Here is a 13,140-nt window from a genome sequence, read left to right on the forward strand (position 1 = left end):
ATTAGACCTACAATTTAGCAATTATTATTACTATTACTATTACTATTACTATTATTATTATTATTATTATTATTATTATTATTATTATTATTATTATATTTCTTCCTTACTTTTATGTTTTATAGGATTGATGTACTCTAAATTTTTTAAAATAAAAAAAACACATGTAATATTTATACCTAAATATCATCTAAATGTGTATTTTATTTTATAAGATAAAAATGAAATTATCTATTCAGAAATATTTTAAATCAAACTAACACATTTCAATTTTTTGTAAAAAAATGATTTTACTTTAACGGGATTAACAAATGATTTCTTGATTGTTACTTATATTTATCTTTATTAAGATAATTGTTACTTATATTATATATAATATAATATAATACTTTTATTATTATTATTTTATATCATTTAAAAATATATATTTATGGTTCAATTTCCCTATTGTGTTTGTTATACAAAGCTATTATAATAGTATAAGAGAATAAATGAAATATAAATATATTATATCTACACTTTACCACCTAATAAATTATTAACGTGCAACATCGTGTGCATGATGGGCTATCTTTTTACTAAGCCCATAACAGCTTCTAAAATTTATCCAAGTAGGTTTAGGACTTATCCAAGTAGGTTTAGACTTAATCAAAAGAGTCATGGACTTAATTCCTGTTTGCAAAGGTTAAACACTAGTTTTCTCTATCAAAACACACGTGAAGCTTTTGCGGGATCTATTCCGGGCACCCACGGCTGAGTAGGAATTACTCCGCCACCACGTTTGGAATCCTTTGCAAATTCAGTCCGGCAGATAAGGCGTATTCAGCTTTTCACAATACGCCCGATTTTCGGCCCAAATCTCCGCGATTCTTCCATTACTTCAGCGACAACCTCCATGTTGTACCAAACTCCTCTAGCGACATTTACATTTTTTTGTGTTTTCTCTCGAAAAAGTTTCTGGAACAGGGTGTGAGTTGTAGGGTTTTTTTAACATGCTTGGAGTCTCGTATGGACAGCTTCTCCTCTTGATCGGAGCTGTTGTTGCCTTCAATGGTAGGTGCATCCATTTCCTTCATTTTTCTTTGTATTTGTGTGTTACTAATTAATTACTTTTTGTGTAGTTTCGTGTCTATCTCTATGTTTCATTTTTCAATTGCAACCAGTCCACTGATTATATTTCACCCAGTAATGTATGTGTATGTATAAAGCTTTAATAACAATCAATTTGTGATATTATATAAATTCAACCCTATTAGGTCCCAAGGATTTCCCACGTGTTTCCAGAATAGCAGGGAGGCTGGCTGGTCGTGCAATTGGTTATGTTCAATTAGCTCGTGCTCAGTTTGATGTTATTATGCATCAATCTCAGGCTCACCAGGTACCTCCTCCCCCTTCTTCTTTACTATTTCCACACAAAACAAAACATCCACTCAATACGCTATATCCTCATTTTGTGAATTGAAATACGGTTTTGGGCCGCCAGGGTTAAAGAGGGGATAACTATCCTCTTGGTCACGGGTTCGAATTCTACGGAAGAGAATTTATGATTATGTCTCCTGAGTCAGAACTTGTCACGTGGTTTGCTCATTGCGTGAGCCTACCCAGTGCACACCCGTCGGGTAGCAGCCGCGGGTTCTCTACAATAAAAAAATACGGGTTTTGGTTCTATTTTGATTTTTTTTTATATGATATTTTAAGTTTCAATTGACATACCTTGAAGGTTAGAATCAAACTTTGAATGGAGTGTTTAAATCTTTTAGATAGTTTGTAATACTCTCTGCTCCAAATTACTACACTCATGCAGCTGTGCAAGTCTGTGTCTCATTCCATTTTTTTGACAGAAATTTATTTGGAGATCAGTAAAAGATTGATTCGTAGACGATTACATTTATACCCCAAACATGTTTTTCTCTTAATATAGTATGTGTAACTTTTTAATTTCTTTCGAATAACCAAGTGTATTTTGTTGTAACATATGTATGAAATGCGATTATGTGAAGCCTGAAGAATGAAGTAAAAACTATTTTATTTTTATTTATACATGTTTTCCCCCAAAGACATGTAGTTACTAACCATAATTTACTGAAATTCTAGCAGATATGTTATACTTAGTTATAAATCAAAGGGATAACTTAGTCATGAATATTAATATTTTCGGGGAAAAAATTAATTTTGCACTCAAAAAGTAGTTTTTTTTATTTTTTTTTATTTATCAACTGTAATAAATTTACTCCAGGCCCATGTTCGTGGTTTGATGAAAATTTTAAATGGCGTTGACCGTGAAGAGTAAAGTATTTAAGTATAGTATATTGTAGTTATTTCTAAGCTGAATCTTTCTTGCAAGGCATTGTTTATGGACCTACTAGGAGTTTTTCTAGTTTTCTTAGTAGTATAATTTCTTGGTTTTATAAATCTAAAGATGTTGATATCATAGTTTTTCTATGTTTATACAAATTTAGTTATCATTTTTAAATTTGTGTTTAGGTGCATAAAGAACTAAAAGAAACAATGGCTCAGTTGGAAGCTATACGTCATGAGATTAGAACAGTCTCTTTTATGAATCCTGGTCAATTGACGACAAGACTGGTGGATAATCTTGATAAGACAACTGCAGCAAATGGTATGATCTGTTAAAATCTATAGTTTACTTCTTCTTTTTTCTTGTGTGAGCATCGGGTTCAGTTATCCTTTTTCCGTGGCGTGGAGTAGAAGGCACAGAACCAGAAAAGGTAACAGAAGAGAACGTATCCAGGACTACTTCTAAGGTTGGTGCAAATAAAGCAAGGGTTTTCTTATATGAATATATATCAAGCCTCCTTTTTATAAACTTCTACCATAGGTTGATTATTTGCAGGATTCTAGATTAACGGCTTCAAGCTCCTTTCATATTCACAGAAAAGCAACTACTTCGAGCTCGTTTGATATCCACAGCAAAGCAACTGCTTACGCAAGTTTAGCTGAATCCTCTGCTTTTAATTAGGGGTCTGGGACTAGTGAGATAAGTGGTGATTCGGGGCTTCTTTCTGTCCTTCCTGTATCAGCAGAAAGTGTTGGATTGCTCCCAAAGCGCAAAGGTGAAAACCTTATCCTCATTTTCTTGGTCAGATGAAGCCTGTCAGATTATATTTTATGATTTACTTGTTACATTTTGGGTTCCACTAGTATCAATAGGTTCTCAAGACGGATCATTGTAATAGAATCTGAACTCCTGATTGGTATGTGTGACGGATAGCTTCATTATGAGGAGTCCTCTTGCAATTGAATATCTGCTTCTTTGCACCCTTATATGTGTAACACTGTAATTATGACATTTTGGAATATATAGAGAAGCGCTAATGGCTTTCATCCATATCATGTATATGTTAAATTTCAGAAGGTGACTGTTGTACAGTCCTATACTCTATATAAAGGTGCATTTGCATTTTATGCAGGATTCATCTATAACTTAGATTGGGACACAGGATATGTGGTTAATACTTTATAAACGTTTCTTAGTTCCCAGACGAGGTGCACATTTGCATAACATACAAGTTTAGAGTTATTGTTTTTTTCCATAATTTATTACTGAATCTATATAAGACCTTGTTTGTGCAAAGTTTTTTGTAATGTATTAATTATCTATTGTGCCTAATACCAGGAAATGTCAGAGGATCTGACCTAGTTTTGGAAGCTATTGTAGAGGCAGGGGTGGAAAACAATGCAAAAGAATTTTTCACACAGCCTCAAAGTCAATTGAAACCCGAGTAACAGATAGTGAGTTCATAATTTATTTTCGTCTCTGTCTTTCTGACCTTTACTATTGATTTTTATGCAAACTTTTTTTGTAAGTATAAATTATTAAATTCAGTAGTAGTTGTATCACCTTAATAGTTCCATTGCCTTGCAGTGTGTAATGGCTAGTTCCTGAAGGCAAAGTAATTTTTACAGAAATATTTGTCCTTTGTACTTGAGAGAGCTAAGCTAATGTTGCTGTCACCAAATATTCTGTGTATATGCCCTTGAGGGCTCCTCCAGTTTATCTCCCTGGGAATGGCATGATATCATGTCTTGTCAATTTCACATAGGTTTAGTCCCCCTCCTAGCCTGACAGTCTTTAAGTGCATGCTCAAACGCAAAATATATAATAATAGAAAACAGAGATGAGGTGCTTCCAGATACTGTTAAGTTACCTGCAGGTGCAAAAAGGAGCGATATATGTAATTAGATCACTTGAAGATTGTGGTTTTCATATGCACACCGTAACTTGGCAGAATTTGGCGACTCCTGAGATCTCTGAAGGTTCTTGGTTTTATATTATGGCAACATTTGTGTTTACTTCTGATTCAGGCGGTGGTGCTTTTGGTTTTTCTTTCATAGCTTAGGTTACTGTATTTCTAGCTACCATTGTTTGAGCTTCTCTATAGTAAAACTTCAGCTTTGAATATTTGATGTCAGGTGTGCAGTATCCTATTTCGTATTTAAACATACTGTGTGTAAGTATCAAAAAATGCTTCAAGTGAACCAGCAGATAGCTTTTTTCTAATTATTATTCGGCCTAAATAGAAAATTTTAAAAAGATGATGTTTATGTATGGTAGGACTAGTTAGGGGTGTGCATTCGGTTCGGTTAAGCAAATTTTAAAATTTGGTTCGGTTTTCGGTAGTAAAATTTCAGGAGTTCGGTTTTTCGGTAATTCGGTTTTTTACCGTGGTTAACCGAAAACAATAACCGAAGTTTATATAATATATAAATATAAAATATTTATAATACTATCTCTGTCTGTGTCTGTAAAGTTAATTACTTAATTATTACAATATTAGTTCACTTCTCCTGTTCTCACAAACCAAACCCAGACCATCGATTCAAAAATCCATCTCGATTATCCTCAATAATCCAATTCCAGAGCAGAGTCCATCGATTCAGAGTCGACTCCAGAGTGACAGCACAGCAGCATCGATTCAGAGTCCATTTCAAGGTCTTCAATTTTCATTTTTTCAAGGTATTCGATTTTGATTTCCATACGATTTTGTGATGTTAATTCTAAAAGAAAAAGAAAAAGTGGTGAAGACTGAAGAGTGAAGACTAAAGCATATGTATATATATTTATATATGTATAAATATATATATATAATTTATAATTTGTTGAATTTATGGCTTCTCTAGTTCTCTTAAATAATAGTACAGGGAGAGGGAGAAGAGTTATTAATTTACCTCTTTTTTTATTTTGAATTGTTATACAGAAATTATAATTTATAATTTGTTTGATTTGTGAATTGTGCATTTGAGGATTTGTGTATGTAAATATGTATTGAACATTCTTTTTGATTTTGAATGTATTGAACATTCTTGTTTAATTTGTCTCTGTCAGTGTCTGTGTCCTCATATGTATTTTATGCTTGATTTCAGTTTGTCTCTGACTTATTGACTACTGTTCACCAGAATGCTTACTAACTACTGTTCAATTTGTATCTTATGTTTATTCCATTTTTTCTTGATTTTTTTAGATGGAAGGTGAGCGTGATTACCGAGAAGAACTTGAAAATGAAACTCCAGCTCCAAGCGAAACCGTAGCTTCGAATCCCCGAAAGAGAAAGCCAATGGAATCGAGAAGCAATCTATGGGATCATTATCAAAAAATTAGAGATGAACAAGGGAACCTTATTAAAGGTAAGTGTAAGTATTGTTCTAAGGAATTAAGTGCAAATACTTCTAGGAATGGTACTAGTAGTTTGCATAATTATTTGAAATCTTGCAAGTTATTCAATGTTGAAGGTTGTCAAACAAAATTAGCTTTTCAAGGTAATAAGGATAGTGGAAATGCATCATTGACTAGTTGGACTTTTGACAAGAATTTGGCTAGAGAAAAGTATATTAAGATGATTATTGTAGATGAATTACCATTCAAGTTTGGGGAGGGTGCGGGATTTAAAGAGTTTATGGCTACCGTGCAACCAATGTTTCAAATTCTATCTAGATGGACGGTTGCACGTGATTGTTATGGAATGTATGCTCTTAAAAGAAATGATATAAAAGGCTCATTGCGTGAACCAACACAACGTCTTTGCCTAACTACGGACACATGGACTTCTAATCAAAGAATTAATTATATGTGTTTGACCGCACACTTTATTGATAAAGATTGGAAGTTGCATAAAAGAATCCTAAACTTTTGTCCAATCCATAGTCATAAAGGTAAGTCAATTGCAATGGAAATCGAGGAGTGCTTGGTGGATTGGGGAATCACTAGAGTGTTATCTATTACGGTAGATAATGCTACTTCAAATGATGTTGCATTGCAAAAATTAAAAGAGAGAGTTGGGAATTGGGAAACTAGCGTCTTGAATGGTGAAAATTTGCATTTGAGGTGTGTTGCTTATATTCTAAATCTAATTGTAAAAGATGGATTGGGTGTATTCGACAAATCAAATAGTAAGGTGAGAAATGCCGTTAAGTATGTGAGATTGTCACCCGCTAGAGAGTTCATGTTTATGGAATGTGCAAAATTTGAGAGAATTGAGACTAATAAAGCTTTAATTCTTGATGTCGATACTAGATGGAATTCAACTTATGAAATGCTAGATGTGACGGAAAAGTATGAGAGAGCATTTAGTAGGTAAGATACACAAGATCCTAGGTATAAAAAGAATCTCAAATTGGACAATGTTGATGGTAGGCCAACAAGTGAAGATTGGATTACCGCGAGAAAATTTGCAAAGTTCTTGAATTTTTTTTATGATCTAACCGTGAAGATTTCGGGAACTTCTTATGTTACTTCCAATATTTTTTTATATGAGATATATGCGGTTCATGCTATCTTGAATGAATGGACATATGGTAGTAATGAGCAAATGTATGTGATTGGAAAGGAAATGTTGGGTAAGTTTAACAAGTATTGGGGAGATCCAACCAAAATGAACAATCTTTTATTTATTGCGGTGGTACTAGATCCAAGGCACAAGTTACAATTTGTAGTGTACATGTTAAAGCACATGTATGGATAAGAGGTGGGGGTCGATGGGAAAGTCTTTAGAAGGGACATTAAACAAAATGTTCAATGAATACAAATCTAAAATGGCAACAAACAAAAAAAGAGATGAAGCTAGAGATAAAAGAAGGGAAGAAAATGTTAGCCAAGTGCATCTATATCAATCGTTGAGGATGCAATTTGAGAAAGATGTTGGATTGATTTCAAGTGATGGTAGTGCATCCGATTTGGAGGAATATTTGAGTGAAAAACCAAAAACATATAGTTGTTTGGATCGGTTTGATATTTTAGAGTGGTGGAAAAATAATTCAATGAGATTCCCCGTTTTATCTCAAATGGCTCAGGATATTTTAGCTTTTCCAATATCCACGGTTGCATCGGAATCGGCTTTTAGCACGGGTGGTAGAGTTCTCAATGATTTTTGGAGTTCCCTAACACCTAAAATGGTCGAAGCACTTGTTTGTGCTCAAGATTGGATGAGAAAGACCGTAAAAGCTATTAGTGTTGAAGAGGACCCCGAAGAAATGAGACAACTTGATGAAGGTATGCTAGAATTTCAGTCCTTTGCTTCGGGCATAAAATCTCAGTTTCTATTACTTTTCAATTTACACCGATTACTTATGAAATAGCATTTTACAATCTGTTTTTTAGCACTTGAGAAGATGAAAGTTGACGCAAGTTCCACAGCAGCATCAGCCACTGGAACCAGCACTGAGCTAGATCAACAATAAGTTGAAATGCATCATTTGTATATTGTATGTACAGAATTACTACCATTCTGCTATGTTTTTGTTTGACATGGATTTTTTTATATTAACAGAAATACCAGCCACTACCAGCCGGATTCAGGAGGCGGACTGTGAATTATTTCTGGCTGAACAAGTATGTTACTGTGTTACTTTGTTCTGGTTGAAAAGATAAAAAAGTAACTTTAGAATTCATAGGTACAGGTATTAATCATGATTTGGAAGCCATTATAAGTGACACTTTCAATATGATCCAGCTCAAAAAATCATTTTAACAGCATAAGACAATATAAGTTTAACTTATATTTGATAACATCCTGGGTAATATAAGCTTCTGGTCTGAAGTTTCACTTTTGGTTATATAACAGTTAAAATTTATTATCTATTTTAATTTGCATTCTGCATCATGCAGGTGTCCAGATTTGAGATTTTACAAACTATAATATGCAGGCAATGTGCTGCTTTGTGTTTGATGGATTATCGTGATCAGTTTTTAGATTTTCATTGTGCAGACGCCTTGTCATGTTCTTGCATATTCAAATGTTAAAAGTTTTGCTTCATTTGGATGTATAATTTATTACAAGAGGTTCAGTTGGTTATCTTGCATGGTAGTTGATCTTGTCGGTCATGAACTTTGAGGCATGTTTTATGAAGATCTATTTACTAGTACTTTTTGTTGCAACTAATACTTAAGATGTAAAATATTGTTGGCCTTTCAATGTAGTGTATCCTGTTCAGAGTTACAGTCTGCATTCTTAGTTGAAGTTTGAATTAGGTGTGGCACTCTAGTTAATCGGAACGATATTCTCTGTTTCCTGATCCTTGGACCTCTTTTGCAGGAAGAAAAGAACTGAATTCTGAAGCAGGCATAAGTCAGAACTGAGACCAGGAAGAACTGCAGAAGCAGAGCATCCAACAGGACCAACACCAACAAAAAGTCAATGGCAATTTAAATTCTGCAATTTAATATTTAGACTAATTTTCTATTATCAATGCTTGTAGGCTGTAAACTCAATGATTTTGGCCTGTAACTTCAATATTTTAAATTCTGATTGTAAACTTAATGCTGAATTTCTGATTCTAAACTTAAAATATGGTCTGAGACTCCGAGTTTTTGAAGTTCTAGCAAATTTTCTTAAAACTTCGGTTTCTATTTTCGGTTTTCGGTAATAACCGAAATGGTTAGTTCGGTTTCGGTTAAAACTGAATACATTTCGGTTCGGTTTTCGGTAGCATTTTTTCCTTTATTTCGGTTTCGGTTAACCGAAAAAAAATTCGGTTCGGTACGGTTTTAACCGAATGCACAGCCCATTTAGAACTTATGGTACTGGCAGCAAAGAAGCTACTACTAACAAAAAGAAGGGAAATCCAGGATTTTCTTTGTACTGCATTAGTAAACTCATTTACAGTTGCAACAAAAGATTGATGGACTTGGTCGAGGACTTGGCTTTTCCGACAGAGATCGATCAAGTTTTGGACAACTGACATTTTAGTATAGAAAAAAATTATGGTGCTCTGAAATCTGAATAATGACGTGGAATGTATAAAATATGCGCCCAGGCAAGCATTGACCTTAATGCTATCAAGATGCTGGCATATACTTGGGATATCCACTCTGTTGACAATAAAAAAATTAACATTGGTTGTTGTCACTAAATTGATTAGTTTTGGCAATTGCCTTGTATTTCTGCAACATTTTAATTGACCAGTTTTTATTACAATTTTCTAACAATAGTACATGTCAAATTCCAACATTGATATATACATTTACACTATCTTATCTTTATTCTATATTTAAATGTTGTAAATATATCTTTGAGTTATTAGCTATACTAATTTTAAAGTACTAACATGCAGACATAATATGAAATGAATAACTAAAATTTTAATATTCTAATGAAATGGGAAACCATAGGGCCAGCACTCTTAAAAGAAAAAAACCACTGGGTGAGGGTGACTTTAGTAATCTCCTTTTGGACAATGAAAAATAAGTGTAAACTTTTTTTTATAGAAAATGAATACGTAAAAATTAAATCATTTATTTATTTATATTTAGGAATGAATTTGAGTATCTTTGGCAGATGCTCCTATTCCATATGAAACATCCTTTGTATAATGCAAACATGGCCATTATTTGTCTCAAAGTCAAATCATAAATATTGTTATGAATAAAGGATACTATATATATTAGTCAATGATAAAAAAATTTAACTAGTACTGCTTCCATCCCAATTTATCTTTCTTGTTTGATTTTTTACGGTTAAATTGATCCAATTTTGATTGAAAATTTTACATTATATGATCTTAAAAATATTTATAGAATTTATATTATTAGAAAGTATATTTAATCTACTAATATGTATTTTTTAATTTTTTAAAATAATGAAAGCATGAGTTTTTATTTAGAATCAAAGTGAGTCAATTTGATTATCAAAAATCAAATAAGACTGATAAATTTGGACGGAGAGAAAGGTACAAGACTAGTTGCAGGAGTTATTCTATTTTGTGTCGTCAATATATAAGAAGCCAACCTCCCATCCCAAGCAAACTAAGTAACAGAAGAACATAAACGTAACTGCATTAACACAAAAGTAGAAGTATTTGTGAGCAAAAGATATATTAGAGTTGAGGATGATGAGGAGCAGCAGCAGTAGTAGCAGTAGAATGAGCGAAATCGAAATCGAACAAGAGGAATGGTATAGGAGTGAGGAGCTGTTTGAGATAAAGCATTTGGAATCCATTTATGAAGAAACAGGAAAGGAAGATGAACAAGTTGTATATGTAGCACTGCTTGGGCAGACGACTAGTAGTAATAGTAGCAGTAGTAGTCATGACATGGATGCTCTGGTTTGGACACTTAACCATCTTCTTCATCCTTTTTCTGAATCTCTTGTTAATCTCGTCTATGTTTTTCCTCAACTTCACTACATCCCCACTCCATGTAAGTCATCTCCATCAGATCTTGAGTAGTTGTGGTTGTATTATGAGTCTAATGGGCATGTATTGATTTTTATCAGTAGGAAAGCTCCCAATCAATCAAGTGAATCCGGAGCAGAAGGAGAGATATATGATCCAAGAAAGAGGCAAGAGGAGAGATTTTCTTCAGAAGTTTTTGGATATTTGCGCAGCTTCAAAGGTTCTTCTAACATCTTATTTATATCTGTCAATTATATATGAGTTGTATTCATGTACATGCCAAAACATAATACTGAAAGGGGCGGCCATCATAATTGCAGGTTAAAGTGGAAACCATATTGATTGAAAGTGATATGGAAGCAAAAGCCTTACTAGATCTCATTCCTATCCTTTACATGAAGAAGTTGGTTCTAGGTGCTCCCAAATCCAGTTTAAGGTACATGTATACTCCGTCTTTGTCCTTTTCATTTCTTTACACTTTTGTTTTTTGTTTTTTGTTTTGAGATTTTTCATTCATTTCTTTATATTTCAAAACTTACCAAAAATAATTAAGGAATCCCCTATTTTACCCACTTTTCCTCTCCTTTTATACTACATTTACCTCAATATCTCCATTTCATACATTTAAAATCAATAAGTCATATCACTTCATCCACTTTCTTTTTCACTACTTTATACATATTTCTTAATTTCTGTGTGTAATCATCAAAAGGAGTGAGTACTATAGATAAAGGCTTTGGTACAAGTGTTACACTCAAGGTTGATAATAACTATATTGGGGGTGAGGGCCTGGGAACAGAACCCTAAAATTTGATGGAGCATATTTTTTTTGATGGGTGTTTATATTATATATATATTATTTGCAAAAAGAAGTATAATATTTTTTTTAATAAAAAAATATATAAATAGAAGGCTAGATATAATGAATTATTAGTGAATGTCAAATGATTATAGATAATTATCTTGAGTTAAACTAAAAATGTTATATTAATTTTAACAATTTAAGTAAGTTAATAAAGTTTTGAAAAAAAATATTCCCTCTGTTCTAATTCATTTCCATATACTTTTCTTTTTTAGAGATGTTCTACTCAATTCTATACATTTCAAATCTTGCCCAAAATAGTAAAATTTTAAAATTTTAAAATTAATATTATTCACTCATTTCTTCCGGTACACCCACTATATACATTAAATATGTGTTGAACTCACTATTTTACCTACTATTCTTATTTTTTTCTCACTAAATTACATATTTTCTTAACCGTGCCCAAACTATTTATTTACAAATCAATGGGACGAAGGAAGTACTAAGCAAGTATTTAATAAAATTTTTAATTATTTTGATAACTAATTTAGGCTACTACTAGTCTTAACTATAAAATACCATGAATATTAGTTTTTTTTTGACAATTTGTGCAATATATTAATTTTTAATAATTCAATTTATAGGTTATCAATTTATTTTAAATTATATTTATATTTAATATTATTTAATGAAAAGATTTATTTAAGATTTTATTAATTAATTAATATATATATATATATATATATATATAAATTTAAATAAGTTTACATATAAGTTAGGTTTTATGTGGTTATTTTTTTGTTTATAATAATTGTATCTTATTATTTATGTAATTGTAAGATTTTTTTCAACTCTAATTTACTATAATATTTTATGAATATAAATTATTATTATTATTATTATTATTAATTTTTATTATTTAATAATATACTTATTTTTCTTGGTTTTCTGGGCACAGTTTTTTGATTTGACACATGGCACAAAAAATCTTAGTCAAGGCTGTGTAAATATAAGGTATATAACTATACTTTAAGAATCATTTGTCACATACTCATATTCTATAGACTATAGATAATTCATTAGTTTCAGATTTTGAATTTTGAACTCATCTCGTCTAAAATTTAGTAGAGATCAAATATTGGTCATAGATATTCAGCAGTAATCTACATATATATATAGGGATATAGGGGACTATATATATATATATATATAAGTGGGACATAGAGCAGTTTTGACATTTGCCAGTGCTTTATCAAAATTTTGAAACTGGAATTGCAGGAAACTGAGGTCTAGAAAAGGAAACGAAACTGTTGATCAGATGGTACAAAATATGCCTGAATTCTGCGAGCTTCACATCATATGCGAAGGAAAAGAAGTGATGCTAGAGAAGCAAACACTTGAATCTCCTTCTTCGGGAGTACCCGACAACATTAATAATATTGTAGACAACAATAACAGCAGTAATGATATTTCTGAAAACTGCAGGGAAGATGAGTTTCAGAACAACGCCTCGTTTCCCTGCAGTTGTTTTACACCTAAAGCAAGAGCATGAAAATCAAATTCAGACCTGGAGTTGCAGTTACAGGACATTATGTTGCTACTTGGCATGCATTGTCATTGTGCTCATATTACTTCAAAATAAATAAAATCATTTTGTACTTAAAAGGGTTGTAATATATACTTGCTCGTAGCTTGGTTTCTTCGTTGAT

At 32.2% G+C, this 13,140-nt stretch overlaps 2 protein-coding genes across 21 annotated transcripts; both read left to right on the forward strand.

The window, feature by feature from the left end:
* Positions 1-644: 644 nt before the first annotated feature.
* LOC141677103 (uncharacterized) lies at positions 645-8,845 on the forward strand. 20 transcript variants are annotated; one of them, XM_074482848.1, is made up of 11 exons: positions 645-1,053; positions 1,257-1,378; positions 2,485-2,620; positions 2,710-2,765; positions 2,840-3,074; positions 3,432-3,507; positions 3,638-4,978; positions 5,484-5,646; positions 5,954-7,507; positions 7,616-7,846; positions 8,550-8,845. In XM_074482848.1, the coding sequence occupies exons 1-5, from the start codon at positions 993-995 to the stop codon at positions 2,978-2,980; spliced, it is 516 nt and encodes a 171-aa protein (XP_074338949.1). In that variant the 5' UTR covers positions 645-992; the 3' UTR covers positions 2,981-3,074; positions 3,432-3,507; positions 3,638-4,978; positions 5,484-5,646; positions 5,954-7,507; positions 7,616-7,846; positions 8,550-8,845. The 20 variants fall into 20 exon arrangements, 19 of the variants coding, with proteins under 19 accessions (XP_074338949.1, XP_074338951.1, XP_074338952.1 ...); XM_074482850.1 differs by having other exon boundaries at positions 2,896-3,074; XM_074482851.1 differs by having other exon boundaries at positions 2,710-2,729; positions 2,896-3,074.
* Positions 8,846-10,182: 1,337 nt separating this feature from the next.
* On the forward strand, positions 10,183-13,140 carry LOC141678753 (uncharacterized). Its single transcript, XM_074485129.1, has 4 exons — positions 10,183-10,651; positions 10,728-10,846; positions 10,947-11,062; positions 12,710-13,140. Exons 1-4 carry the CDS (start codon positions 10,342-10,344, stop codon positions 12,981-12,983), a joined length of 819 nt encoding a protein of 272 aa, XP_074341230.1. The 5' UTR covers positions 10,183-10,341; the 3' UTR covers positions 12,984-13,140.

Source organism: Apium graveolens, chromosome 8 (genome assembly GCF_009905375.1).
Source record: "Apium graveolens cultivar Ventura chromosome 8, ASM990537v1, whole genome shotgun sequence".
NCBI lineage: Eukaryota > Viridiplantae > Streptophyta > Magnoliopsida > Apiales > Apiaceae > Apium > Apium graveolens.

What these genes read in the sequence shown, in the direction of transcription:
- LOC141677103 (XM_074482843.1), top strand. Translation starts at nt 6,973, where the DNA reads ATGGATAAGAGGTGGGGGTCGATGGGAAAGTCTTTAGAAGGGACATTA. An exon ending in AATGAGACAACTTGATGAAG is followed by an intron (nt 7,508 to 7,615) that starts GTATGCTAGAAT and finishes TCTGTTTTTTAG; the next exon opens with CACTTGAGAAGATGAAAGTT.
- LOC141678753 (XM_074485129.1), top strand. Translation starts at nt 10,342, where the DNA reads ATGATGAGGAGCAGCAGCAGTAGTAGCAGTAGAATGAGCGAAATCGAA. An exon ending in ATATTTGCGCAGCTTCAAAG is followed by an intron (nt 10,847 to 10,946) that starts GTTCTTCTAACA and finishes TCATAATTGCAG; the next exon opens with GTTAAAGTGGAAACCATATT. An exon ending in GCTCCCAAATCCAGTTTAAG is followed by an intron (nt 11,063 to 12,709) that starts GTACATGTATAC and finishes CTGGAATTGCAG; the next exon opens with GAAACTGAGGTCTAGAAAAG.